General features: G+C 29.4%; 2 protein-coding genes and 2 non-coding genes across 5 annotated transcripts; 3 read left to right on the top strand and 1 right to left on the bottom strand.

Moving 5' to 3' along the window:
* Positions 1–485: 485 nt before the first annotated feature.
* Positions 486–7258, top strand: LOC112707039 (isoprene synthase, chloroplastic). Its single transcript, XM_025758594.2, has 7 exons — positions 486–822; positions 4732–5002; positions 5106–5487; positions 5733–5951; positions 6048–6186; positions 6313–6561; positions 6671–7258. Exons 1-7 carry the CDS (start codon positions 577–579, stop codon positions 6974–6976), a joined length of 1812 nt encoding a protein of 603 aa, XP_025614379.1. The 5' UTR covers positions 486–576; the 3' UTR covers positions 6977–7258.
* A 255-nt stretch (positions 7259–7513) lies between these two features.
* On the top strand, positions 7514–7595 carry TRNAS-CGA (transfer RNA serine (anticodon CGA)). Its single transcript has one exon. It is a non-coding gene; the product is annotated as a tRNA-Ser (tRNA).
* Positions 7596–7669: 74 nt separating this feature from the next.
* On the top strand, positions 7670–7756 carry TRNAY-GUA (transfer RNA tyrosine (anticodon GUA)). Its single transcript is given in 2 exon segments — positions 7670–7706; positions 7721–7756. It is a non-coding gene; the product is annotated as a tRNA-Tyr (tRNA).
* A 504-nt stretch (positions 7757–8260) lies between these two features.
* On the bottom strand, positions 8261–10818 carry LOC112707038 (scarecrow-like protein 32). 2 transcript variants are annotated; one of them, XM_025758591.3, is made up of 2 exons: positions 8976–10818; positions 8261–8810 (listed from the first exon to the last, which is right to left on the bottom strand). In XM_025758591.3, the coding sequence occupies exon 1, from the start codon at positions 10376–10378 to the stop codon at positions 8987–8989; it is 1392 nt and encodes a 463-aa protein (XP_025614376.1). In that variant the 5' UTR covers positions 10379–10818; the 3' UTR covers positions 8261–8810; positions 8976–8986. The 2 variants fall into 2 exon arrangements, with proteins under 2 accessions (XP_025614376.1, XP_025614377.1); XM_025758592.3 differs by having other exon boundaries at positions 8261–8805.
* Between the last annotated feature and the right edge of the window lie 16619 nt (positions 10819–27437).

The raw sequence follows: 27437 nt of genomic DNA, 5'->3' as shown, positions 1-27437 counted from the left end.
TAAAAGAAACTAAACGACAAAATTAATATCAATATCTGACAATTGATTTTGAAGCGACAACACTTAATATAAAGGTAGTTGTTATGATTGAGCCTTTAATATAATGGTAGTTGTTGTGATGCCTAAAAGTTGGATGTTTAATTATTATAAAAAAATAATTATTTAATATTTATTTTAAAATATAAAAATGAATAAATTTTATAGTAAATGTTATAGTGTCTAAAAAATTGTGTTTACTTATTAAAAAAATTAAAAATTAAAAATTAATATTTAATTTAAAAAATATAAAAATAAATCATTTTTAAAAAATTAAAATTTACTAAAAAAATAAGTTAAATAAAATTTAGACATCAATTCATAAACATTATAGAATTGATCAAATTCTATTCCCAAAATAATGAAAGACCTTGTTGTTTTTGTACTTTTTCTTGAGTTGATGGATGACTTATGAGGCCTATAAATAAATGGCGGAGTAGGCTCACCTCACACATTGCAAAAATAAAACGTGTTATTAACTTATATAATATCATAGTGTTAGTGAGAACGTGATATATAATAGTTGATAACTCGATAACAATGGCAAGTGAGTTGATATCTCTGCCCTACGCCCTATCAACCACACAAAGGGTAGTAGTAGTAGTAAAACATAGGAACCACTTTGGACGCAAAACAGTTACTCATGCCACTGCAAAAATACATTTCATCTGTGGCTCCACCAAAAAGGATGATGGCCAGTTAATTGGAAGGCGTTCAGCTAATTACCAGCCCAATCTATGGACGTATGAATTTCTTCATCATCAGTCCCACCACAATCATCACGTGGTAGGTAACTAACTAATTAACTAACTACCAAAATTCTGAAATGTGCATATAATTCATCTTCTGGTCGTGTATTTTTTTTCCCATCAACATGGTAACAGAAATGGTCGAATAATCACCTTGAATGATTAGCTCTCCCTTAGCTTGTATCTTCGTATTCAATTCATATTCCTGTTTTCTCTCGTTGTTTCTTTTAAGTAGTTAGAAAAGTCTCAACACCAAAATAATCATATTCTTTTTTTATCTCACTCTCATATATTATTCTACACACAACATTCTGTTCCGTATTATGAGCTCTAATACGGCACTTTTGGACACCACATGCCTGGTAGGAATGTTCATAAGCCGAAAATATACGTCCAGTCTATTTTTTAGATTTTAATTTAATTCTAAACTCAATAAAATTTAAATATTTTTATGCTATAATTATATCCGATCTAAACTCGGTAAAAATTGAATATTTAAAATTTTAATAGTAATTTATAAAAAAATTTATTTAGAAAGAAATTTATCTATAATGCACTTATTTATTTATAAAAAAAAATTTCTTATCAAAAAGTTGATTTGAATTTGTTTTTGTCTATAAATTCTAATTTGATACTTTTTTATCTATTTTCTAATTCAATAAATGTGATTAAAAATAAAATAATAAATTTATAATTAATATAATATAATATATATCAAAATTAATTTAAAACATATATATCTTTTTTAGTTCTCTTAAAATGTACATAGATCGAATCTATTTTTAAAATTTTATCCAATATTAAATTCAATAAAATTATAACAAATTAATCTTTAAAATATTTGACCGGGGCAAGTGGACCATATGCACCCGTACATGCCGGTGGTACATGATACTAGAGATACATAGCAATAATAGATAATATTCCTAAGCATAGGTGTATCATACACGTAGGATGAGAATACGGATAAAAATCATTCTTTGAAGATGAAGAGGGGGGTAGAAAAAGATATCTGTATGTAGGAGAATTTTAAAGTAAGAATGAGACGACTACATAGTTAATTTAATATATATAGTTTAATAATAATAATAATAATAATAATAATAATAATAAGAAGAAGAAGAAGAAGAAGAAGAATCACACCGATATAGGTATTAATATTTAAAAATTAAAAAAATATTTTAAACATAAATCGTTCAGTATTTATGATATATTTTTTATTTTTAAATTTATATTACATGTATTTAATCATGTATTTATTTAGGTGTCATTAAATTATTAAAAAATATTATTTTTATTTTTTTAGTGTATTTAATAAATTTTTAATAATAAAATAAATAAAAACATTAAAAATATAAAAATATCTTTTTTAAAAATTATAATTTATAAATTTTTTAAAAATATTTTTTTTACTTAAAAAATATTTTAACACAATAAGAAAAATAAGTTTTTTTGTATTATTATGCTTAAATATAATTAATAAATAAAAAATATTTTACATAAAATATCTAAATATCAAATTAATTTTACTATTTTGGTAAAAAAACACTTAAAAAAATCTTTTTTAAGAAATCACCCCATATACTCAAATTTTTAACCGTATGGATGAAACCTTTTTTCATTAAATTTTAAAGTAAGAATGAGACGACTACATAGTTAATTTTTAATGTAGTTTTCATTGAACTGACCATCTCTGTGCAAATTCCATATAAAACTATATTTTCTCGTAAAAATCAGAAATGAAGAGGAGTATTTTCCGGTTATAGAAAATGAAGATGGAAATGGAAAAAAAAAATCAGGACGTAGGATTGAGAGTGAAGGATTATCTTCCATACATGCTCCTCTATATTATCATCGCCATATGAGACACAACAATTCGTTTGTGAAAATTATTATTCAATTATAATTAGGAAAATTGATGGAAGGTTCTTTGAAATATAATATTAATAATATATACATTACAAGGAAAATATATTTTTCACAACCTCTAAAAATATTATTTTAATAGAATGCCTTTGACAATCGCTAGTTGTAAAAATTTTATTAGAAAGTATTTTCCACGGTTATTCGTTACCCCCAAAAAAACCATAAATTAATCATGCTTAAACGCATTTTTTTAACCGTATGGATGAAACCTTTTTTCATTAAATTTTTAATGTGGGTTTTAGTTTCTATGTATCTAAAAATATTTTTTTTTTCAAAAGTAGATATATATTATATTAATTTCAAAGAATTAAATTGTTCAAAATAAGAACTACGTAGATATGTAACTAAATTATACTTAAATATTGTATTATTTTTGGAAATATTTACTCCCTAAACCGTTAATCCTAGTGACATTATTATTATTATTATTATTATTATTATTATTATTATTATTATTATTATTATTATTATTATTATTTTAAAAGACAAAACCCTTACTTTTATGTTTTGTCATACTCCCATAATAAATAAATTAAATTTGAAAAAATGTACTATTTATAAGTAACCATTGCAGATAGATTTTTATGTAAGACAAAATATTATTTTTGTCCTAAACATTTAAATAAGTATTAATGTTGTCCTTATTTTTCTTTTCATCATATTTTTGTCCCAAAATTTTCAAAAGTAACCAAAAGTTATTCCCACTCTTAAGTCTTAATTAATCTCATAGAAAAACAAATAGAGGACGTATATTTTTAAAAAAAAAATTTCAATAATGTAGTAACGAAAAACATGATCTTATATATATAGGAGTTTGATGATTTGGAGTGAAGAAGAAAACCATAATATTTTATAAGTTAATTATATTTTTTTTTTGTTTTAAACTTGAATTTGTTACTTTTAACTATTTTTAACATTTATTCACATAATAAGATAGAGAGTTGATATATAATTTTTTAAAAAAATATTTTTGATTATATATAATTTATAAAAAAATTAATTTTAAGAGTTGAACCAATGGTTTTTTTATTTTAATATAATATGCTTTGAAATGTATCATATTATGAGTAAGGTGAAAACTAAGGTGAAGTCGACTTCACGTGAAGTTGATATCTGAGAGCCGTTTATCATTTAATGACTTTCAGATATTAACTTCACGTAAAATTGACTGCATTTGAGTTTTCACCGATTTTGTAAAATGAAGTAAGAGACAATAAAAAAAGTATTTGAAATAACTTCACAGGTCAATTTTAAAATGACAAATAAAAATATCTGTAAAGGATTGTGATACTAAAGTCAATAAGAGTTTTAACAAGTTATATATACAATAGATTAAAAATATCTTAATTTAATGAGATATTTACGGAACAAAAAAAACAATGCTTAATTATCACTTATAAATCTCTTTCTGTAAATAATGAATATTCTTTTTTCTTATTGCATAGATAGTTAATCCATGTTGTGTAGATATTTTCATGTAGATAATACTTAAAAAAGTAGTAGAAAAAATCACTGACTTATTCTTCAAATCGGATCAAACACATCTTGGTTTTTATATTCCGAAAAAATTGAGTAGATTAACTCGTATAACTTGTAAATCTCTTTTAATTTAAACTGACTTTATTGAATCTATATTAAGAATTGACCAACTCATTTTAGATCATGACCTTAATCATTTGGGCTATGACATGAACACTTACCTCTTATCGAATAATTTTAAATTTATTATTATTCATATTTAATTTATAAAAAATAAATTAATGGGCACTTTAATATCTAATATACTAATAATAAATAAAAGAGGTGTTGGAGCTAGATAGAAAAAAAAAATATAAATAATCAATAATATTTTTAAATAATATATAAATAATATAAATTAATAGAATTAAAAAAATAAATTAATTTTAAATTTAATTAGTAACATTAAATTAATAATTATTCATGTTGTTTAAGATAGTCATTGTTTACCTCTCTAAAGTTAAAAAGAACGAGAATAATTGGAAATTTTGACACGGTGCAGGTTGAAAGAATTGAAGAAAGGGCAAAAAAGCTAGAGGAGAAGGTGCGATACATAATGATGAATAGTTCAGACATGGAGCCACTGAGCTTGCTTGAATTCATTGACGACCTTCATCGGTTGGGCCTCTCCTACAAGTTCCCAAACCACATCAACTCTGCTCTTTCCCGCATTCATTCTTCACAACATATGCTTCATCATACACAGAAAACACTACATGCTACTGCTCTCCTCTTCAGAATTCTCAGACAACATTCCTTTCACGTCTCCCAAGGTGTATAAAACTAAACACATCTTCACAACTCCTTTAGAAATTAGCAAACTCTATCAATCATCTCAGTTTATTTTTACTACTACGATGATTTTGTGAGGTGCAGATGTATTTGAAAGTTTCAACGATGATGAGGGAAACTTGAAGGCTGAAATTGGCAATGATGTGCAAGGAATGTTAACTTTGTACGAGGCATCACACCTTAACTTTGACGGAGAAACTCTATGTGAGAAGGCAAGGGCATTTTCGGCAACAAATATGATGAACATAATAACAAATGAGGGGACAGAGAACAAAGTAAAAGAAAGCGTTAGAAGAGTGTTGGAGGGGCTTCCTTCTCACCATAGCCCTTACAGAGTAGAGGCAAGGGGATACATTGACACATATCATAAAAATGAACCACACAATCAATTGCTATTAGAGCTTGCTAAGCTTGACTTTAACATGCTTCAGTCATTACATCAACAAGAGTTACAACAGATGGCAAGGTCAGATGAATAAATTTTTTTTTTTAAAGTTTAAGTCGATAAATAAAAATAAATAATGAAATTATTTGTTTTAGAAATCTAGATTAATAAAAAAATATATATGAATAATTATATTTTTACTATGACCATCGAATAAGATTTTTTTTGGGTTTGTACATTTATCTGTTTTATAGTAAAAGAATTTTTTTTACCTGAATTTACCTGAATGTTACTAGCTAGACCAACTCAATGTTTCACATTTATAGATGGTGGAGGGACATGGGCCTCGCTAGCAAGCTGAGCTTTGCTCGAGATAGGTTAACAGAATCCTTCTTTTGGTCATTGGGAATAGTCTCACATCCCAATTTCTCTTATTGTCGTAAAGAACTTACTAAGGTGGCAGCTTTAGTCACCGTTCTTGATGATGTCTACGATGTTCATGGTACTTTGGATGAATTGGAACTCTTCACGGATGCTGTTGAGAGGTTACTTTATTATATTAATTAGTAGTATATTTTTTCAATAATAACTTAGTGCGGCAAAATTTAATTATAATAATTATATGCATGCTTTTATATCAGATGGGATGTAAATGCAATTAACGATCTCCCAGACTACATGACATTGTGCTTCTTAGCACTCTATAACACTGTCAACGAGATTGCTTTTGACATCTTTAAAGATCATGCCTTCAAGTGTCTTCCCCATCTCAAAAAAGCTGTATGCCTTCAAGTCTTATAAACTCTTAATTAGATGCCTAAATTAATGTTTTCACTATTGTCTACAAAATTATTATGAGGATTCATAAATTGATTGATATGACTATACTCTATACTATGATATCAGTGGTGTGATTTGTGCAAATCGTTTCTACAAGAAGCAAAATGGTCCAACAACAAAGTTGTACCAAGATTGAAGGAGTATTTGGAAAATGGTTTAGTGTCGTGCTCAGGCGGGATTTGTCTTATTCACTCCTTCTTCTTACTCAACCAAGAAACATCAGAGCAAGCACTTCATTCCTTAATCAACTACCACGAACTCTTGCGTTCTTCGTCCACCATTTTCAGGATTAGCAATGATTTGGCCACCTCGGCGGTATTTTAATTATTCCCTGCTAATCAATTAAGAATTATATGAATTCATATTTATTTCTTGCACATTTTCTATATTTAAAAAAAATGCTTACATTATTATCAAAATGCAGGATGAGATGGAGTGCGGTGAAACCGCGAATTCAATGACGTGCTACATGAATGAAACGGGTGACTCCGAAGAGGACGCACGAAGGTACTTGAGAAGTGTGATTGACGAAGCATGGAAGAATATGAACAGATGCCTAGTGATGGATTCTACATTCGACAAATCCTTCATAGAAGTAGCCATGAACCTTGCCCGTATTGCCCAATTCACATACCAACATGGAGATGGACATGGACGACCAGACAACAGATCAAAGACCAGAATAAAGTCCTTGCTTGTTGATCCAATTCCTGTGAATGTGCCAACGTGATATATATATATTATATTATATCATGGGTTCGTGGTAAAGAATCATACAAATACTCAATCATAGCAAAACAACTTATTTATAGGAAAGTGAATAATATCTCTCATTTCCTTTTCTTCCAATTTGCTAGTTGCAACGCGTCTAAGAAGGGAATTTGGATGACAAATCCAGGTCTCGCTTCCTCGTTTAGTTTTCAGTTTCAAAGGCAAATGGCTAGGCTGGTTAAGCATAGGCCTTGCATAATAAGCTATACTAAAAATGTTACAAGATTATCAGAATTTATTATTTTTTTGTCATTAATATTATTCTATATAATCTAACAATATATTTTATTATATATTTTTAAATATTGATGGTCAAAAATAATAAAAATCTAATAGTTTCCTAGCATTTATCAAAGCTATATATAGTTGGTACTTCTTGTTGATCACTCAAATGTAGTTTCTTAATAAAAGATTAACAGGGAGCTAGGAAGAATTTAAAAATAATTTGCACTGTAACATGTGCTTAATACATTATTGGAGGAATTTTCACAAAAGCGTCGATATGTCCGAGTGGTTAAGGAGACAGACTCGAAATCTGTTGGGCTTTGCCTGCGCAGGTTCGAATCCTGCTGTCGACGAATTTTTCCTTCATTTGTAGACTCCAAGAGAAGTAAGGAACATGATCAAATTTATAGCCTTAAAAAAATATTATCCGACCTTAGCTCAGTTGGTAGAGCGGAGGACTGTAGTGGTTCACCCAGTAATCCTTAGGTCGCTGGTTCGAATCCGGCAGGTCGGAATCTATTTTTTTATATTAACTCTTTTTGTGGTCTCACGAAGACATGAACCAAGCAATTTGCTTTCCAGTACTAATAATTAATAAACACAAACAAAATTAACAAAATCACGGTCCCATCTGGACCCATTACTGCCATGGGTTCGTCAATTTGCCTCCATGACTCATCATTATCACCAATACAACTCCGAATATAGTTGTTTGGCCTTAGCCTGTGACTCTTCATACTGAAGAAGACTACTCATAAAATTAAATTTAACTTTCTGTGTGGTCCTTTTTGTACTTATCTATACTCTCATGCACAACACATAACAGCCTAACTAACTACTCATCAAAAATAAAAATGTGTTATATTCATTGATACCTCTTGAAAAATTCTTCTCATTGAGAGGAACTAACAGTAAGTTTTTGAATCAGCCATTAAATGCAACAAAACTATGATATTATATATTGAGGTACGTTACCTTAAATGCTAACACATTTGTTATTTTTTGTTTTGATACAAAGTTTGCTAATCCGAAATGCTTAGTTTATTATTAGAACTGAGTATATAATAAGACAGATTTTTTTTTTTCTCTTCATAGTTCATACAACCTACCCGTACTTAAGGCTGTGATAATAGAAACGAATATTAAAGCTGCATAAAAAAAAAAAACAATAATACAAAGAAGAGACAATTTTTTAATTTGTCTCATACAAAGTACATTGTACACATATCTCCTTTTTGCCTTTCATGTGATCCAATGTATTTGAGCTTCATTACAAATCTAGCCACACGAAAAACAATTCTTAAAATGCAGCCGTTTTTTTCTTTTCTCTTCTTCTTCCTTCTTGTCATAATAATTTCAGTATCAATTTGCAGCCTTTTTTTTTACTTTCACAAAGTGATGAAAAATCGTCTGCCACACTCCATGGACCATTGTGGCATGCATAACCCATATCCCCTCGTAGGCCCAAATTAACTTTGGAATCTTGTGATCATGTGTTATGTATGTTGACGTGTCCAGTATAACACGTAACTCATTTTTCTTGTTACTCATCACATTTGATACCTAAACTAAGACATAAACACAATCATAGAGATGTCAGATGTGTTTGCATGCATGTATATCTGTCAAATATCATATACTCATCACTTTATCGCCACAATTTTGTATATAATTCTAAATTACATTTAATTTTGTGACAATAAAATAATGAATATAAGAAAAATGAGTCATACTATGAGTTGTTTTATGCCATAGTTGCATCGAAACCAATAGGATCCCTGGTTTCACTGGGGACCCAAGCAGTGGCATAGACACAGCTGTTTCCTTTCCATGTGAGAACCAACATTCCTTCTTCCCTCTTCATCCCCCATCCACTAGCATGCTCATCAAGCAAACCCTTAACTTCCATAACCGTTTCATCACAAAATGGGAGGCTCAAGTAACCAGCATTCTTCATTCTCTGGCACATCTGCATCCCTGACTCCAACCTCTCTATCCTATGATGCCCTTCATATCCTATGATGTTCTCAATCTTCTGTCCAATGTCGGATTCGAACTCTGTCCTCTGGCAACTGTCCTTAGGCAAGAAAGTCTCCAATGCATCAAAGGGTATCCAGAGATGGTTGAAACATGTTGCAATTCTTGATGTGAGGCTTGGTGAACTAAGATCACAATCCTCATCCACCAAAACCACAATCTGAGGGTTAAGACCTTTAACTAAACTCAAAAAAGCATCACGGAGAGAAAGGCAACGTTGGTTTCCCTTTCTATCATCAGACAAATAACGAAGCCAATTTTGACAATTTATGACCAAAGCCTCATCATCCCTAAGGTTTAGCACACTAGGATTCAACAGACTCAGCAATGACTCAACATGAAAACTAGTTGATTCATTGCTTAATTCAGAATTATTAGGTGCTAATAAGGGACCTAAATTGTTCCCTATGACATTGAATTCAAAAGGGACATCCTTAAACTTTGCGAAATTCGCCAACCGAAGGCCAACCTCATGAGTTGATACATTCACCAATGGAGGCACCGGTGGCCTAAAAGATGGGACAGTGATTCTAAGTGAAGGAGGACCTTCAGGGCTTTTGGCCAATGCATCAATGAAAGTAGGCCATTGCATACAATGAGTGATGCTAAAGTCTAAGATATGTACCCTTTGGAACCCTAAAATTGCTTTGAAAATCTCATTATTTGAAGCACAAAACCCAAACCTGTGCCATGGAATGAGATCCACGTATCCTGCTAGCTCGGTAACCGTCATCAACCTCCTCTGAATGTTGTTGCTACTCCCCTTGAAACTCAAGGCTGTAGGGCAAATCCTTGAAGCCCTAGAGATCAGTGCCCTGAGGAACCATGATGTGAGCCTTTGATTTGTGTCACCGGTTGGTGAAGCAACGTTGTTGAGGACCCACATCACTTGTTGTGCCAAGGTTACATCGTTGCTCTCCAAGGCGCTTGCGCAGTGGAGAAGAAGCTTCTCGATGCACGCGCCGTCGAGGCTTCCGAGACATCCTTTGAGTGCTCCGGTGAGTGAACTATGTGGTGCTGTGTTGAAGAGGCTGTGGTTTTGGAAGGAGATAGAAGATGCTCCTTTTAGCTCAGCTTTCATGCTATGCATTACGTGCATGAGGATCCTCTTTAATTTCTTCTATATGAAGTAGCTAGATCCAAGAAGAAGATGAAGTTCGATGAAAAAGGTTTAGGCTTTCTAGCTTGAATTGTTTCAACTTTGAAAGCTAATTAGGGTTTGGAATATTTGATGTAACTATTAATTAATGAGTTATGTGTATACTGTAGATAGGTTGAAGGTTTGAGAGATGGTTGTTACTTTTATGTGAATGTATCTTTAAGCATTATATATATAGAGGGAAGAGAAATGGTGTGGTCTAATTATTATTGTGAACCTAAGGGATACACATCTATATATAGAGACAAAAGTTAATTTAGGCTCCAAGAAGGAACCTTCAGGTTTTTTACTCTTTTTTTTTTTTGCATACCCTAATGGATAGAGTACAATAATTTCTATGGCTCTAACTGAAGCCATGTATGTATGATTTTAAAACCATTTCACAGGGATCGAGCTCAAAATTTAAAAAAAATTTGATATTATATTATAATATTATTTTTTTAAAAATTTAAACTAATAAAATAAGACACATAATAATTATATTTTTAATATTAGTTATAAAATAAATACTAGAAAATTATATAAATTTATTATTTTTTATTATTAGTTAGTCATTAATATTTAAAAATATAAAATAAAATATATTATTGAATTACTAGATTAAAGGAATTGAATTGATTACTAAGTCATGGCAAAAAATAATAAATTCTGATAATCTCTATTATTTTTTATAGTTATAATTTAGAACTATAAATTCAACTTATAGTTAAGTTAGTACAAATCCACCAACTAATACTAAGCAAGTTCTAGTTGGTGAAGTGGTGATCATGTAACAAATAGAATTTGGCGGCTTGTTCTGTTGATCGATTTGTTTATATTAGCTTTGAGTTGTTTTGTTGTAATGATTATTTAGATTATGAATTAAATTAAAACCTAAGGGTAGCGAATAGGTTAAAAAAGGTGTACTAGCCGGCCCACTCTTGTCGAATACGTTTTCATGGAATAACTATTTAAAACAAGATCCCAAATATATGTTTACTTGTACAAATCCGATTTTCCTTTGCCTTCACTTCCATGTTCTTACATGATAGCAATATTTTTAAAAATTAAACTGAGTTATTATGTAATGTGAAGCCAAAACTAAAGACAAACCAGAACTCTTCCTACAAGAACATATTATTTCGGTCACTTTTTTGCACAGTTCTTTCTCCTGTTTTTTCCATTTTCAAATAGGCAATTCCCTGTTCAACCCTCTTTCTTCTTGTTTAAATAGACATCCACTTGTGATATTGAGTCAATTAAGAACTCTTAATTAGACATGCACACGTACGTACGTATTCTCTAATTTTGTTGTCTTATATATATAGAATGCATTGATTAATCAATATTTCTATATATGGTCGTTTCACATGACTAATGTCTAATAATATAAAGAAATTAGAGATAACTAATGTCTAATAATATAATCCTGGGAGCGTTGTGGATGGATATTAATTAATATAGAGTTATCATCAGGATTCATAAGATTAAGCTGTTTAGGTGCGTATGATAGCTAGGAATTATCAAGATTGACACGTGGAAAGAAAAAGATGAAGATTGATAAAGCGATCATCAGTATATGATGAAGTTCATTCATATTAGTAACTATATTCTTTATTACTAGTATTTTTTTTTTTTTTGGTGGCATGTATATATATTCAGAGAAAAGGAAATTAAAAGATGTAACGGACGATTACATACACCGCTCGCGTTGGGTTTGATACAACCTATGTTTTTATGAAAGAAACATTTCCCTTGCTGCAATTAAAAGCTGCAGATGAAGAGGCGTCTCCATCACTTTACCATGCATGTGTCTTGAGTGAATTAATTCTTAATATTTCATTGGTTAGTTCCTTTTTTTATTTACCTTTGGTATTTTACTTGTACTATATATACCTTTTTTGTGTTTGGTGAGTATGTAATGTTATTATGTAATACTTTATTATATACTCTTTTATATATGTATATATATAACACCTTAGTTTGCTGTTATGGAAAGTAATTGTTTTACATTTGCTCTACTAAACCTTAGGTTACATCATTGGCGAAGATTAGACTCAATCCCAATTCCTTTCTTCTGTAGTAAGTGAAATATTAGGAACATATAAGAACCACTACGTTTAAAATGTCTTTTTTTTAAATGTTTTTAAATAATTAAAATTTAATACATATAATTAATTGAATTATGTTATTTTTATTAAAATTAAATTAGACAAATTAATTTGGCTGAAAAATTAATAAATTATACTTTTAAACTAATTTAAATTAATATTTTTTTATAAAAAATAATCTCAATATTTTTATTATAAAATACTATTACTATTATTACTACTACTACTATTATTATTATTTTATTATTATTATTTTATTATATAAAAATTTTGAGAATTCCTAAATTTTTATTCTTTTCTTTTTTCATTATAGTGTTAGGATCGAGGGTTTTCAAAAACATATATATAACATGAATATTTTAATTATTTTTTATAATAGAGTTATTATAGTTATTTTTTAAAAAAATTTATTAATTTAGATCAATTCAAGGTTTGGTTTATCGATTTTTCGACTAAGTTAATTTGTATGATAATTTTGACAAAAATAGTACAATTTAATCGATTATATGTATTAAATTTTAATTATTAAAAAATATTTAAAAAAAACGTTTTAAACATCTTTATCTAAGTGGCTCCCATAATGGAATATAATAAGTGTACTAAATAGTAAGTGTTGTGAACTATTTTTCCTTAATGCTAAAAACAGGCTCAAAAGGAAAAAGTTTGGTAACAAAAAAATTTTAGCTATAATTAGCCAAAAAATTTTATAATATACTTCACTTACATCATTTAATAACAGTTTTATTTTTTAGCCCACTCTCTTATCATTATACTTATTATATTTTTATCAACTCCACTTATTAATAATATTAATTATAATATCATATCCCTTACTATTAGACATTCTTGTAATCAATACAATATTTTCTTTTATAATTTAATTTTTATATTTAAGAATAAAATAAAAATGATTATATGACATTAATTGTCCACGTAATAGCATATATAGTTCCTCTGGTATGTTCATATAAAGATTAATAATAATAATTAATAATGGTTATGATTTATCATTGTAATTGATTCTTACTTTATTCTTTGGCCTAATAGAAATACGATAATATCACATAAGTTCAATAATTGTAATTGATTATTATCATATACGTTTTTTTATTTTATTATTATTATCAATATCGTTTTTTATCATAATTAATTTTTTATTTTTGTTAAGTCATTTATCATCATTCAATGGAGAGATACAAAATCTGCTACTCTAATATGATTTTATTTCCGTTAATTCAATTATTTTCATTCAAAATTTACAACTCTAATACCATTGCAAGCACAATTAGAATAGGTCAAGGAATTTTATAAGAAATCATCTTTATCATTACAAATAGTATGACATTTGAATTCGACCTTAATACGGTACCTATGGTAGAAAGTGTTGAAAAATTTGAACAACAAATGGATTCACCCGACGAGATTATTGCCAGTCAATCAATTTTCGAGAATATGAAAAACTACACTAGCTTTGATGAGATATGATAAAAACTGTTTTATTTTTTTATTTTTATGTGCATTTATAATTATATTGTACTAACTAAGTTCATACACATAACATTCATACGTTTATATACATAACATCTATAATTACATACAATTAACATCTATAAATTAAATTCATGTTTATTAGATATTACATCCATACACATATTATTTTCTAGTTATTGCATAAATAACTATAAAATTAACACAGATATTTTTAAATTTTATCATAATTAAATTTTAAAAAATATCAAATTCTTAAATTAATTTATTCAATTGATAAATTTACTCATAACATCTATTATTTCATATTAATAACATCCATAATTTGTACTCATAATATTCATAATTTCATACCTATATGATGTCTATAATTAATAAATTTTCATAATTAATATTATCAAATTTTAAACTATATATCTTATTGTATTTTTCAAATTATCTCATATGTGCACTAATAGGTCATTATTTTAATTATTTTAATATTTTTATTTAATATTCATATGTATACTTATTTATTGATTTTAATATAACAAGTTAATAATTATTTTTAAAAATTTATTTTTTAATTTTTGTTTATATTTTATATTTTATTTTTTAATAGTCTATATGTAAAATATAAGTTGTATAGCAGAAGTTGTTAAAAAAATTTAATTTAATTTTCATAATTTTTACAAAGAATTATTACATTTTAATGGATAATAATATGATTGAGAGATGTTAGAAATTTGATTTGGAAAAAACTGAAATTAATTTTGAAAAGAATACTAATGACTCCAAACATACAACAAAATAGTAAGTGATAAAGAGAATAAATAATAAAAAATATATGTCACTTACTTATTAAAAAAATGAGAATTTTTATGTAATATTTTTATATTGTAATTATTTTTTGGTTACCTATCATCACCCCACTCAAAAATATCTAAAGACTAATAGATCCACTTGATGATCGAAAGATATTTCGAATTTAATTTTAATACAACTAGCTATTATATCGTATGATCTGAAAAGAATTAAACGCTTACGTTATTCGACTTTATTAGTTTAATAGCTTACATTATAAACATTATTCTCTTGTTAAATAGCACGTTATAATATACGTAATTTATAGGTTAGAAAATTGAAATTAAAAAATTTTCATTATTTTAAAATCAATTAAATAAGACAACTCATAAGTTTAGAGTTACATAAATAGTATAAGAATTTATAATTTCAGACAGATGCACTATTTTAAATATATGTATATGTTTATGTTATTATGTATGATTTTTAACTTAATGTTTTTGGTGACCTATAATTTGAACGTCAAATCAGTCTCATAGGTACATTACTCCCATATTTAGAAATAATAAATTTAAAATGGTAAGGTTACATTTAGAAGAAACACTGATATTGAGAGATCGAGATTAAAAAATAAAGAGTAAGAGATAGAAAATGATCTAAACTTAGTTATGTCTCAATATTATTTTTGGTTTAAGCTAAATATATAGAGATTGAAAAGTAAATTTAAAAATTAAAAAGTTAAATAAAGATATTTTTAAAAGAAAATGTTATTAAAGTTTTAGTTTTCGTCTTAAAAAATTTTAGTCTTTTGTGTTTTTATTTTTTAGAGGTACTAAAATAACTGAAATTTTGTGTTTTCAAACTAAAATTTTAATTTCAATCACTAACTACTAAATACAATATTAAATCTCAGCTTTTTAATTTCTTAATTTCTAAAAATAAAGGCAAATTAAAATTTTCCAAATAAAAAAATCAAGACCGATTTCGTGTCTTCAATCTATTTTGTCTATAATTTTGTTTAAATAATATCTCAACTTGAGAAGCTATAAGACACTTTTCAACAATAAGAAAGAGCGACCCACCCTATTTGTTTCCCCTTGCGATGTGAACAAATAAAAGGCATAAATAAAAAGGAAGTGAACGTTGAATAGGATAATAATTATATTCACCTCAACTATATATGGAGGTGATAGTTAATTCAATCTTGCTGTGTAACCAAGAGGGATTTTGTCAACTTTTATTAATTTTTGTTGGGCTAAATTTTAAATTCCATTTAAAAAAAATACATGTTTAATTATTTATGATAAACTTAATTCATCTTCAATTATTACTAGTAAACATAATTAATTCTATCTTTTACTATTTAAGTCCAGTCTCATTTTTCGACTTCGATTGTTCTTTTCTAAACTTCTTCCTCTATTAGAAGAACATCTATTTAAAAGACACATCTACAAAAAATATCTCTATATATTAAAAGATATATGTATAAAAAAACACTTTCTAAAAACACATGTATAAAAAGACACTTCCAATAGAAGAGAACATTCATAATCCACATCAATAAATGATGTATATTTATTCCTTCTTCTCCAAATATGCATTCCATCGACAAAGTCGTCGGAGGATGCGAGATTTTTGTTTGTAACTTTGGGACGACAACGAGAGATACGCGTTTGATGGCAATCGCGTGATGAAACACGCACGAGTTTTCAGGATAACAGGTTTCACCGTCACCAATGAATCGGCAACACAGCGGTTATTCCGACTGGAATGACAGCGCACTGCAACAGTGACGAATCGGTACCTAACGAGGACGATGACCACAACCCACACGATAAAGTTTTTGCCGGAGCAAAACGGCCGCGGACCAAGAAGCTGGTGACATGGTTGGTGGTTGTACAGCTGTAACGGGAGCGCGCTGCAGCGGCAACAAAGCGGCGCTATTAGCAAGAAAGAAAATGCTGCGATGATAGGAGGAAAACTAACACTGATTACGGTGATTTTGTAGGTTACTCAACACAATTCTTATTATTCAAATTTTTTATTAATGTCATTTTTTAAAATTCAAATTTATTAAAATAATTTAAAATTATTAATTATTAATGAAATTGTAAAAAACTGACAGATTGATTTTTGATACCCAATATTTTTCTTAATTAATTTATAAAAATAATTAATAAAAAAATACCATTTTTTTTGGCCATGAAGATTTTAACTATTACAATATAAAATATTTCACCATATAAAGAACTAGGCTAGCTAGCTATAATATATACAAAACAAAGGAACAAACCAATTATAAAAGACATTTTTTATATTAGACTAATTTTACAATTAAAATGTATCACATATTATTTTTTATTATAATTAAAATTAATTTTTTTTTCTAAAATTAAAGAATTCTCTCTTTTCGTCTCTTTTTTTCTTTCTTTATCTCTCTCCTTCTTTCATCAACTCTATCTCTCTTATATATTATAAATGACTAATTATAAATTTAACAATTAAAATATACAACATAATATTCTCTAATTATAACTAAAATTAAATTAAAATTAAAATATAGTTATATTATATTACTAATTTAACAACCAATATATGATGCTCTTTCTTATTAGTCATCATTACAATTAAAATAAAATATTTTTTTCAAAATTATTAAATTCTCTTTTTTCATCTTTTTATTTACTTTTCTCCCCTTTTCTGTTTCTATCTGTCCTTTTCACTACATATAACTTATAATTTATATTTTACATTACTAATTTGACAAACTAAACTGTGTCACGAGATACTCTTTCGTTATAATTAAAGTAAAATTTTTTTCTCCAAAATTAACAAACTTTTTTCTCTTTTTTCTTCTTCTTTATCTTTAATTTCTCTCTCATTCTCTATCTCTCTACCTTTTTATACTACAAAAAATAAAATTAATAAAAATAATATAATTTAAATAAATTCATAAAATTATAAAAAATACAATAAATTTATAATTAAAAACATTCCAATAGTATTTTTCACATAAAAATATATTATTATTGTTATTATTATTATATGAATATTTTTTATTTTTTATTTAGTTTTAGCTTTTTATCTCTTATCTTTTTAATTTATATTTTATTTTTCTTTCTTCAAATATTTATCATATATAATTTAAAAAATTTATTAATATTATGATTAATAATTAGAATCAATATTCAGTTATGAGTTAATCTTATAATTATCAATATAAAATTTTTATATTAATATCTAATTATATTTTTATATTTATAGAGAAAAAATATTATTTTAAAAAAAAGTATAAAAATTAATTATTTTTATTTATGCAACGACTTAACATCTAATCAAATGTAAACATATATGCATTAAAATTTTTCAAGTTTTAGATAATAAAAGCTAAAATTAATTATTAATAAAAAATTAAACTCTTTCATTTAAAAATAATAACTAAAAATTATTATTTAATTTTTTTATTTATAAAAATTTTAGTCTTTTAGTTAATGAAGACTTTTGTCCTCTAAATTTTTGGGCAAATCACTGTATTAAACCAAGGGGAGAAAAAAGTTACAGAAATTTGCCAAACCAAAAAATGGTTCATAAATCAACTAAGAGCCATTTATATATAGTTCGAATCAGCCTAATTCGAACTCTAATTACATGTAATTCGAATTACATTTATTTGAACTACTCACACACGCACACACTCACTAATTCGAATCAACCTGATTCGAATTACACTCACAGTAATTCGAATTAGGGTGATTCAAATTACACTCTCACACTCTGCACATAGTAATTCGAATTGGACAGATTCGAATTACTCATGATTTAATTCTGCTCATTCTTTTATTAAAAAATTAATAATTGATTAAAAATTTAATAATTTAAAAATTAAAAAAATATATATTTTATTTCATGCATTAAAAAAAAGCTAAAAAAATATTTAATTACGAAACTTCTTTAAAATATTAATGAGCTATCAATTCGAATTTCATACAATACTTTTTTGCCCATTTTTAATAGCTCATGAATATTTTTTAGTAAATTTTTTAAATAAAATTATTTAAATTATACCACAAAAAAATATTTTATTTTATACAAAATAATTTAAAACAATGGCTTAAAAGATGTTAGGAGTATTATAAAAATTTGTAAGGTCCTAATGACTTAGGACATTAAAAAAATACTTTACATAGTCAATAATAATTTAAAAATTAAAAAAATATAGTTATAACCAGTATTTACCTAAATTACTAGAATATTACAAACTTTTTTAGTACTCCTAACATTTTTTAATTCGAATTACTGTGGGTGTAATTCGAATCAGGTTGATTCGAATTAGTGGGTGTGTGCGTATGTGAGTAGTTCGAATCAGTGTGATTCGAATTACATGCAATTAGAGTTCGAATTAGGCTAATTCGAACATATAAATGACTCTTGATTGATTCATAAACCAGTTTTTAGTTTGGCAGATTTTTGTAATTTTTTTCTCTCCTTGACTTAATTTTATAATTTTTTTTACCATATAATTTATAATAATAAAATAAAATTAATATAAATTTAAAAAATTTATATTTCTGTGATAATATTATGGACAAAACTACTAGTAATAACCTAATGGGAGTGGCTAGCTAGTCTTTTCTCTTTTTAAAGATCAATTTTCTCAACATTTTTATATCGAGTGAAGTACATGCACGCACATGTATAATCATAAGATGCGAAAAAAGAATTTAAAAGGAGACTCGAAAAGCTAAGCCCCCGAAATTATTAAAGGTGAACTGAAGAAACATAATTATATAGAAATTTTTGAGATCAACAACTTTTAATATTTCTGTTATTATTTGGCCAATATAAAAATTAAATTATTTTTAATAAATAAATTTTATTAATTTATATGTATAAATTTAAAAAAATATGAATACAAATTGTATTAATTTATATAAATATAAATTATATATTTTTTTGTTTATAAAACATTTTATTTATACGACATCTCTTTTTCTTTTTTCTATTATTTTTTCCCAAGGAGTCAAAACCCCCCCTGTTAAGTCACCAAAAAAAAAACCCCCCTGTTCGTGGTCTTTTGAGATCAAGAAGATACCATACAGTCTTGATCACATTATTATTTCGTTCATCGTCCACCCTCCATCGTCCACCATCTATTGTCCTCATTCTTCATCTGTCGTTGCCTCTGCCATTTGCCATTTGCTGTTTACACCGTCCGTCATTTGTGGCCCCTGCACCGTCTCTTCTCTTCTCCTCTTACGAGTGTAAAACTTAATCTTTCTACGACTTCTTCTATGCTTGTATAATTGTACATTTGATAGTATACTCTATTTTTATTCTTTTATTCTATCCTAAACTATGAATTTTCTCTGATTTTGTGCAAATTATTAGTACTCTTCTTTATCCTTAATTTTATTTTGATTTAAAATCATTTTTCTTTCATTTTATTTTAATTTAAAATGATTTGGTACTACTAATGTTGTTTATGATTTTCAATTTTCATTTATTTTTAATATGAGAGCTCATGATTTTTATTTATTATGTGGTGGATTATTTTGTTAGAAACTTTAAATTTTGTTTGTTTTAAAATTTATTTTTATTTTATTAACACACAACCTACTCGATAAAATACCTCAACTAAAATTATAGTTGAGTTGATGCATTTCTAATTAAAAGTATAAATAAGAGTGAAATTGATGAATCAATATACAATTATATTGGTCCAATAGGTATATTCAACTATTCTTGGTTGATGTACATAGAAAGGTGAATAATTGTATAACATTCAAGATGCAAATTATGTCCTGCTTGCTAGGATGAGTGATATAGTGTATGGTGTTTCTCTACATCATAAGTAAAATCTTAACCCAATTCTGTTTATGTTACATCTGTGATGTATAGTCGGTCTCAAATTCGGATAAATGAGGAAGGTTGTATTAGGCCTTTAACAGCCAACATAAAAATTTAGTCAAATCTTTATGACATGGATCAAAAACGTTATTACACTAAAGCTAGATCATTGCCTGGAAGTAACGTGTTGTATGGCTCGCGTACAGTGTCAAATAAGCAAGAGCCGCTGTATCGGTGCCGAATGTAGTATAAAATGAGTAAGGCTTCCCACGTTTTCATGAAAGAACGATAATAAATAAGCTAGTTTACAAAGAAAAAGGTAAAGGTAAAAGTCGGAGCGACAAAAGGTTGAGATTTAGGACATAGAACATAGGCACTCTAACAGAAAAATCTATGGAAGTGGTAGATACCATGACAAGGAGGAAGATTAACATCATGTGCCTACAAAAAACAAAATGGGTCGCGCAAAGGCTAGGAGTTGGATACAGGAAAGATAAAGAATGGGAATGGATAAGGTATTATGGTGTATAAGCAGTAGAAGAAGGACATAGTAGATATCAAGAAGGTGAGTGATCGGATCATCTCTATCAAACTTATGGTGGAAGGAGGTACTTTTCATGTGATTAGCGCCTATGCATCGCAAGTGGGTTCGGACGAGCCACACAAGATAAGGTTTTGGGAGGAACTAGAGAGTTTGGTCCGAGACATACTTTAGGGAGATAAGATTTTCTTAGGAAGAGATTTAAATGGCCATATTGGAAGAGAAGTAACTAGGTATGAAAGTATTCATAGAGGCCATAGTTTCAGGATGGTCAATAGCGAGGGTAAAACTATTTTGGACTTTTCCTCAACTTTTGACCTTTTCATTAGATACATGTTTTAAAAAGAGAGATAAACATCTTATAACGTATAGGAGTGGCATGACAAGCTCTCAAATTGACTTCTTCTTGTTGAGGAGAGTTGACCAGAAATTTTGCATTAATTATAAAATTATTCTGGAAGAGAGTTTAACAACACAACATAGGATGCTCATCATAAATTTTTATGTTGAGCAAAAGTTGAGAAAAAGACATCATATGAAGAACCCAAGGATGAGGTAATAGCAGATAAAAGGTGAGGAACAAAGAAGTTTCTTAAGACGGGTAGGAGAAAAGGAAAAGTGGGAAGGGGATGGAAGCGCAGAGGAGATGTTGAGGGAGATGGCATAAGTTATTAGAAGAACAGTAAAAGAAAGTTTTGGTGAATCTAGAGAGATAGGACCAAGAGACAAGGAGTCCTGGTGGTGGAATGTGAGTGTACAAGAAAAGATAAAAGCAAAAAGAGAGTACTTTAAAGAGTGATCTTTGTGCCACAATGCAAATAATTGAAAAAAATATAAGGCGGCTAAAAAGGAGACAAAAGTGGTTGTAAGTGAAGCAAGAATAAGAGCATATGAGGGTCTCTACCAGTCTTTAGGCATGAAGGAAGGAGAAAAAGATATATATATAGAATTGCAAAGAGCCGTGAAAGAAGAACGAGAGACTTGGATCAGGTTAAGTGCATAAAGGATAAAGACAGAGAAGTTTTGGCTCAATATGAGAAAATCAATAAAAGGTGAAAAAGCTACTTCTACGAATTATTTAATGAATGGCAGAAGACTCTTCCGAGTCTTGGTCGGTTATACACGAGGTAAGAATATCAAAACTTCGATTACTATCGAAGGATTCGAGACTTCGAGGTAAAAGAGACTTTAAAGCGAATGAAAAATGCAGGACAGTATGACTCAATAATATTCCGATTGAAGTTTTGAAGGGCCTTAGAGAGAAAGGCATTAGTTGGTTAACCAAGTTTTTTAATGAGATTTTAAGGTCAAAGAAGATGTGAGATTAGTAGAGAAAGAGCACCCTAGTACCTATCTAGAAGAATAAAGGGGATATACACAGTTGCGAAAACTATAGAGGGATCAACCTCAAGAGTCATACCATGAAGTTATGGAAAAGCGTGATAGAACGGAGGCTGAGACAAGAGACACGAGTATCAGAGAACCAATTTGGTTTTATACCAAGTAGATCTACCACCGAAACTACATACCTATTAAGAAGGATGATGGAGAGGTATCGTAGTAATAAAACAGATCTACATATGGTGTTTATTAACTTGGAAAAAGCGTACAATAGGGTGTCAAGGGAGGTCTTATGGAAGATTTTGGAAAGGAAGAGAGTAAGAATTGCATATATTCGTGCAATTAAAGACATGTATGATGGGGCTACAACTAGTTTGAAGACTCAAGGTGGTGTGACAGAGAAATTTTCTATTGGTATACATAGGATTACACCAGGGATCATTCCTAAGTCCATACCTTTTCACATTAGTCTTGGAAGTACTCACAGAGCATATCTAAGAGCCTGTGTCATGGTGCATGCTTTTTGCTAATAATATCGTCGTTATGGGAGAGTCAAGGAAAAACCTAAATAAGAAGTTGAATTTATAGAGGAAAACTCTAGAAGTGTATGTTCTACGCATAAGCCATAGCACCTATTGTGGAAAAGATGGTAAAATTCTGTCTCAGGTGGTTTGGATATGTGAGAAGAAGGCCGACAGAAAACCTAATCAGGAGGGTGGATGATATGAAAGATGGACAAGAGGTGAAAGGCAGAGGAAGACCTAGAAACACCATTCATGATGTGGTCAAATGAGATCTACATATAAACGATTTTTCTATAGACATAATACATAATAGAACTCAATAGCCTTGTTTGATCCATGTTGTCGACTCCATCTAGTGGGATAAGACTTCGTTGTTGTTGTATAAATAAAGTCTTAACCCTTATTATACTTTTGAATTATAAATAATTTTGGAATTTATCTTGGGTAAAGCTAATTATTTTGTTCTAGCTTCTAAGAATTATATAAGCTTAAAGAATTACCCCTTTCGAACTGTTAAAAATGAAGTAACTTGTAATATCTTAGGCAACCTTTAAGGATTGGATCGGATTTTATATTTTTCTTATATTACGCCCTATGTATCTTTATTTTAGTATGTTTAGGATTTTAGTATTTTTCACTTTGTAATTTATATCATGGTACATCTCTTCATATCATAATGTTTAAGTTGATTAAATGAAGATAATAGTGATGTATATTGTAATGCTATTTTTTTTAGCTATTTTTGTTGTTGTCATTCTTCTCCCTTTTTTGTTGTTGTTGATGTAGCTTGCTTTTTGCATTGCACTTATAAAATTTAATTATTTGTATTTTGGTTCATGAAGATAATCTATTAATTTGTAATTTTCTTTTGAAAGCTCTTAAAAATATGTATTTATAATTAAACTATGGATAATATTTCTCTTTGCTTTCCTTTTTTTACTTTGATATCAAATTGAGATCATTTTTCAAAGCATGCACCATAGTTGTAATCAAGATTTTGAAAACCGGACCAGTTATCGAATCGTTTTTGTTATTGATTCATTGGTTTAGTAGTTTAACTGGTCTAACCGTAGTTCAACCGAAAAAACCATTTTAGAATAAAATAATAAATAAATTATAAATATACATCTTAAGATTATAATTATAGCTTTTGGTGAAGATTTTTCTACCAATCTGGTTCAGCCAACAAACACCAAACTAATATGATGTAAAACTGATTTCACTCTAAAATGGCTTCTTCTAAACTAACATCAAGTACCAAATCCTGCAACAAATAATTGTTCTGGAGAGAAAGAACGAGCAAAGGTTACACTGCAAAAACATAGAGAGTATCCGAGAGTAGTAAAGGAGCAAAAAGACAAGACAATGAAGGAAAAGACAGTGATCAAACTCAAAAAATATCAAAACACATTTGAGATCATGAGAAACAGTTCTTCTAGAGGTGGTAATCTCACTGTACGTGTTGCTTCCTGAAGAAGATTGCCTCATCATCTTCAATCTTGAGCTATTTGATTAAAGCATATTGTAAAATGCTGATTGAAGTAGCAGCAGCATGTTTAGACAGTATTATGCAGAATGCAGATTGAAATAGTAATTGCATATTAGTATTCAGGATATTTAATAGTTGAGGTAATTTAATGAGGGTTACTGATTTTAGTGGTAGCTACACACTTATATAGGCAGCAATAGCATGGCAGAACAACTATCCTATATAAAAATCACAATTCCAGCACGCTTGCAATAGATTCAAAGATCTCAAGCTCTGCAACTATTTTGAACTAACAATTTTTTCAGCTGAACATATATACTGAAGGAGAGTAAACCAACTTAGCTGCAATATCTCCAAGATAAAATGCTACTGACCACATAGTTTTAAAAACAATTTCTTTTTTGGTATTGTAATAATCAATTAATCAATTAATAATCATCCTAATCGATAATCAATTAATTTAGCAGAACAATCATTCTAATCAATAATCAATTAACATTCAATTTAAGCACGATTAAGTCACAAAACACAAAACAACAGCATATCACTATATATAAAAATTACAAAATACAAAATAGCAACACATCAAAACAGCCATAGCTAATCAATAATCAATTAATCATTCAATGTAAGCTCAACTTTAAGTCAGTCACAATCTAAACACAATCGAGTCACGGCACAAAATAGAAGACAACACACAATTTTAATGAAGACTAACAAGATTGACTAGTGAACTAAATCAACTAAATCAGCACAATTTTAACAAAGATTAACCAGAAAAATAAATCAACTAATCATTTAATGAATCAATCCAAAACAAGAAGAAGAACAAGCACTAGCAGTGAGTAGAGAAGCCATTGCCTTCTTCAATCTGAGCAATCTGGGCAGAGTATGAGAGAAAGTGGTTAAACACGATGGATGACGGCGACTAGGCAACAAGCACGACGATGGACGGCAGTAGAAGCGTGGATGAGCATAGGTAGACCAGACGATGAACGCTAAGCTCGACGAAGAAGCTGCGATTGGAGTGAATAGGTGTTGGAGAGCTCAAGAACGACGACGGCGCGACGGAAGGCGACACTGTCTCCCTCCTTGCCGCGGCGGTGGAGGCTACTGTAAGCTAGGGTTTCTTTTCGGGAGAAGAGAGCTTCGTTTGAGAGAGTGAAAGTTAAGAGGAGTTGGAGTAAATAGGAGTTGGAGAGCTCAAGAACGATGACGACAGTGTCTCCCTCCTTGTGGCAGTGGTGGAGGCTACTGCTAGTCTGCTAGGGTTTTTGTTTTGGGGGAAGAGAGCTGCTTAAGAGAGTGAGAGTTGAGGGGAGGCACTGAACGTCTGAAGGCTTCCCATTTTTTCTTTTTATCCAAAACGCAAAACGACACCTTTTTAGGAAAACTGGCCGGCTTCCGGTTCGGTCCAACAGACCGGTTCTCGGTCGGTTTAGCAATTTCTCAACGATTTTATAATTGACGGTTTTATAAGTTAAACCAAATCGTAAAAGTATTTGGTTCGCGGTTAAACCGGTCAGACCAATCGATCCGGTCCGATTTTCAGAACATTGGTTGTAATTGCTAATAGTCTAATAGACTTTATTAATAACCTGCTAAAGCTTTTATAAATTGGTAACATAGGGCACTGACAATGAGAAGTTCAGATTGAAGATTGGCAAAGACCAATCCTTGAAGATAAGAGACTTCCTAAGTGGTAGTGCTCAATTTTTTATTCACTATCTTCTTATACTTTTAAAATTCTGAAGCATTTAAAGTTGTGTAGGTACCTTAAAACTTGGATAGGTATTTCTCTAAATCCTTCTGAATTTCGAAGGTACAATTTGGACAAGTATTTCTCTAAAATTTGGATTTTATACCATAGCTAATTAAGTAAAGTTTATTTTTCGTTTAAACTTTTCAGACTCTGCATAATTATGTGTTATGAGTTATGATTGTCACGGTCATCAATTAAGTTTATTTTCCGAAAATGTGTGAAACCATTTTCACATATTACAAATGATTATGTGTTTTGATTTGTTTTTTATTATTCTATCTACTAATATGTTTTTATCATTAGTGTCAAAATTGTACAGTGCATTATTGCTTGATCCTTACTTCCTTTTTGCCTCAAACATCGCAAAAAAAGTATTCTATGCAGTCTATAAGGTTCAATATGCTGTTAAAAATGACTAGAGTGAAAGTTAATGGATTACATTATATAAAATTTTACCTCCCAAGATTCACTTTGGTGCAATGTTCTGAAAACCGGTTCGAACCGGCCGGTCGAACTGTGAACCGGACGCTGAAGCGGTTCGGATAATAAGGAAAACCGCAGAATTTGAAAACCGGCCTTGAACTGACGAACCGGCCGGTTACCGGTCAGTCGAACCGAACCGGGACCCGGCCAATTTTTTAACCTTGCAGCAAAACGCCGCCGTTTTGTGTTGTGGGAAGTCTGGGAACCCTAATTCCCTTTTCCCCTTCGCAGCCTCCACTTCGTCCAGCCTCCAGCTTCTCAGTTCTCATCACTCCAGCCTCCCACAGAACAGAACAACACCCACGACTCCACGAGGCCCTCAACGCACTCACCACCGTCGCACTCACCTCAACGCACTCACCTCCGTCGCGCCTTCAGCACCGTCACCCCGTCACCAGCGTTGCGCCGTCAGCTCCGTGGCGCCGTTGGGTCCGTCGCGCCCTCAGCCACTTCGCATGTCACCTCCGTCGAGCTCTGCCTCTGAGAAAGCAATAGAGAAGCGTTGAAGCGTTGTCCTTCGAGCTTTGGGAGAAGGCAATAGATTTTCTCATTTCCAGGTAATTTTTAATTTAGTTATGAACATGATTTTGTGATGAAATCTGATTCTGATGAACTGAACTCTGATGAGCTGAACTCGAGTCTCTACTCTCT

This window comes from Arachis hypogaea, chromosome 8 (assembly GCF_003086295.3).
Source record: "Arachis hypogaea cultivar Tifrunner chromosome 8, arahy.Tifrunner.gnm2.J5K5, whole genome shotgun sequence".
Classification (NCBI taxonomy): Eukaryota; Viridiplantae; Streptophyta; class Magnoliopsida; order Fabales; family Fabaceae; genus Arachis; species Arachis hypogaea.
Note: the sequence above shows the minus strand (reverse complement) of the source record. Positions and strands in the feature narration are given on the sequence as shown.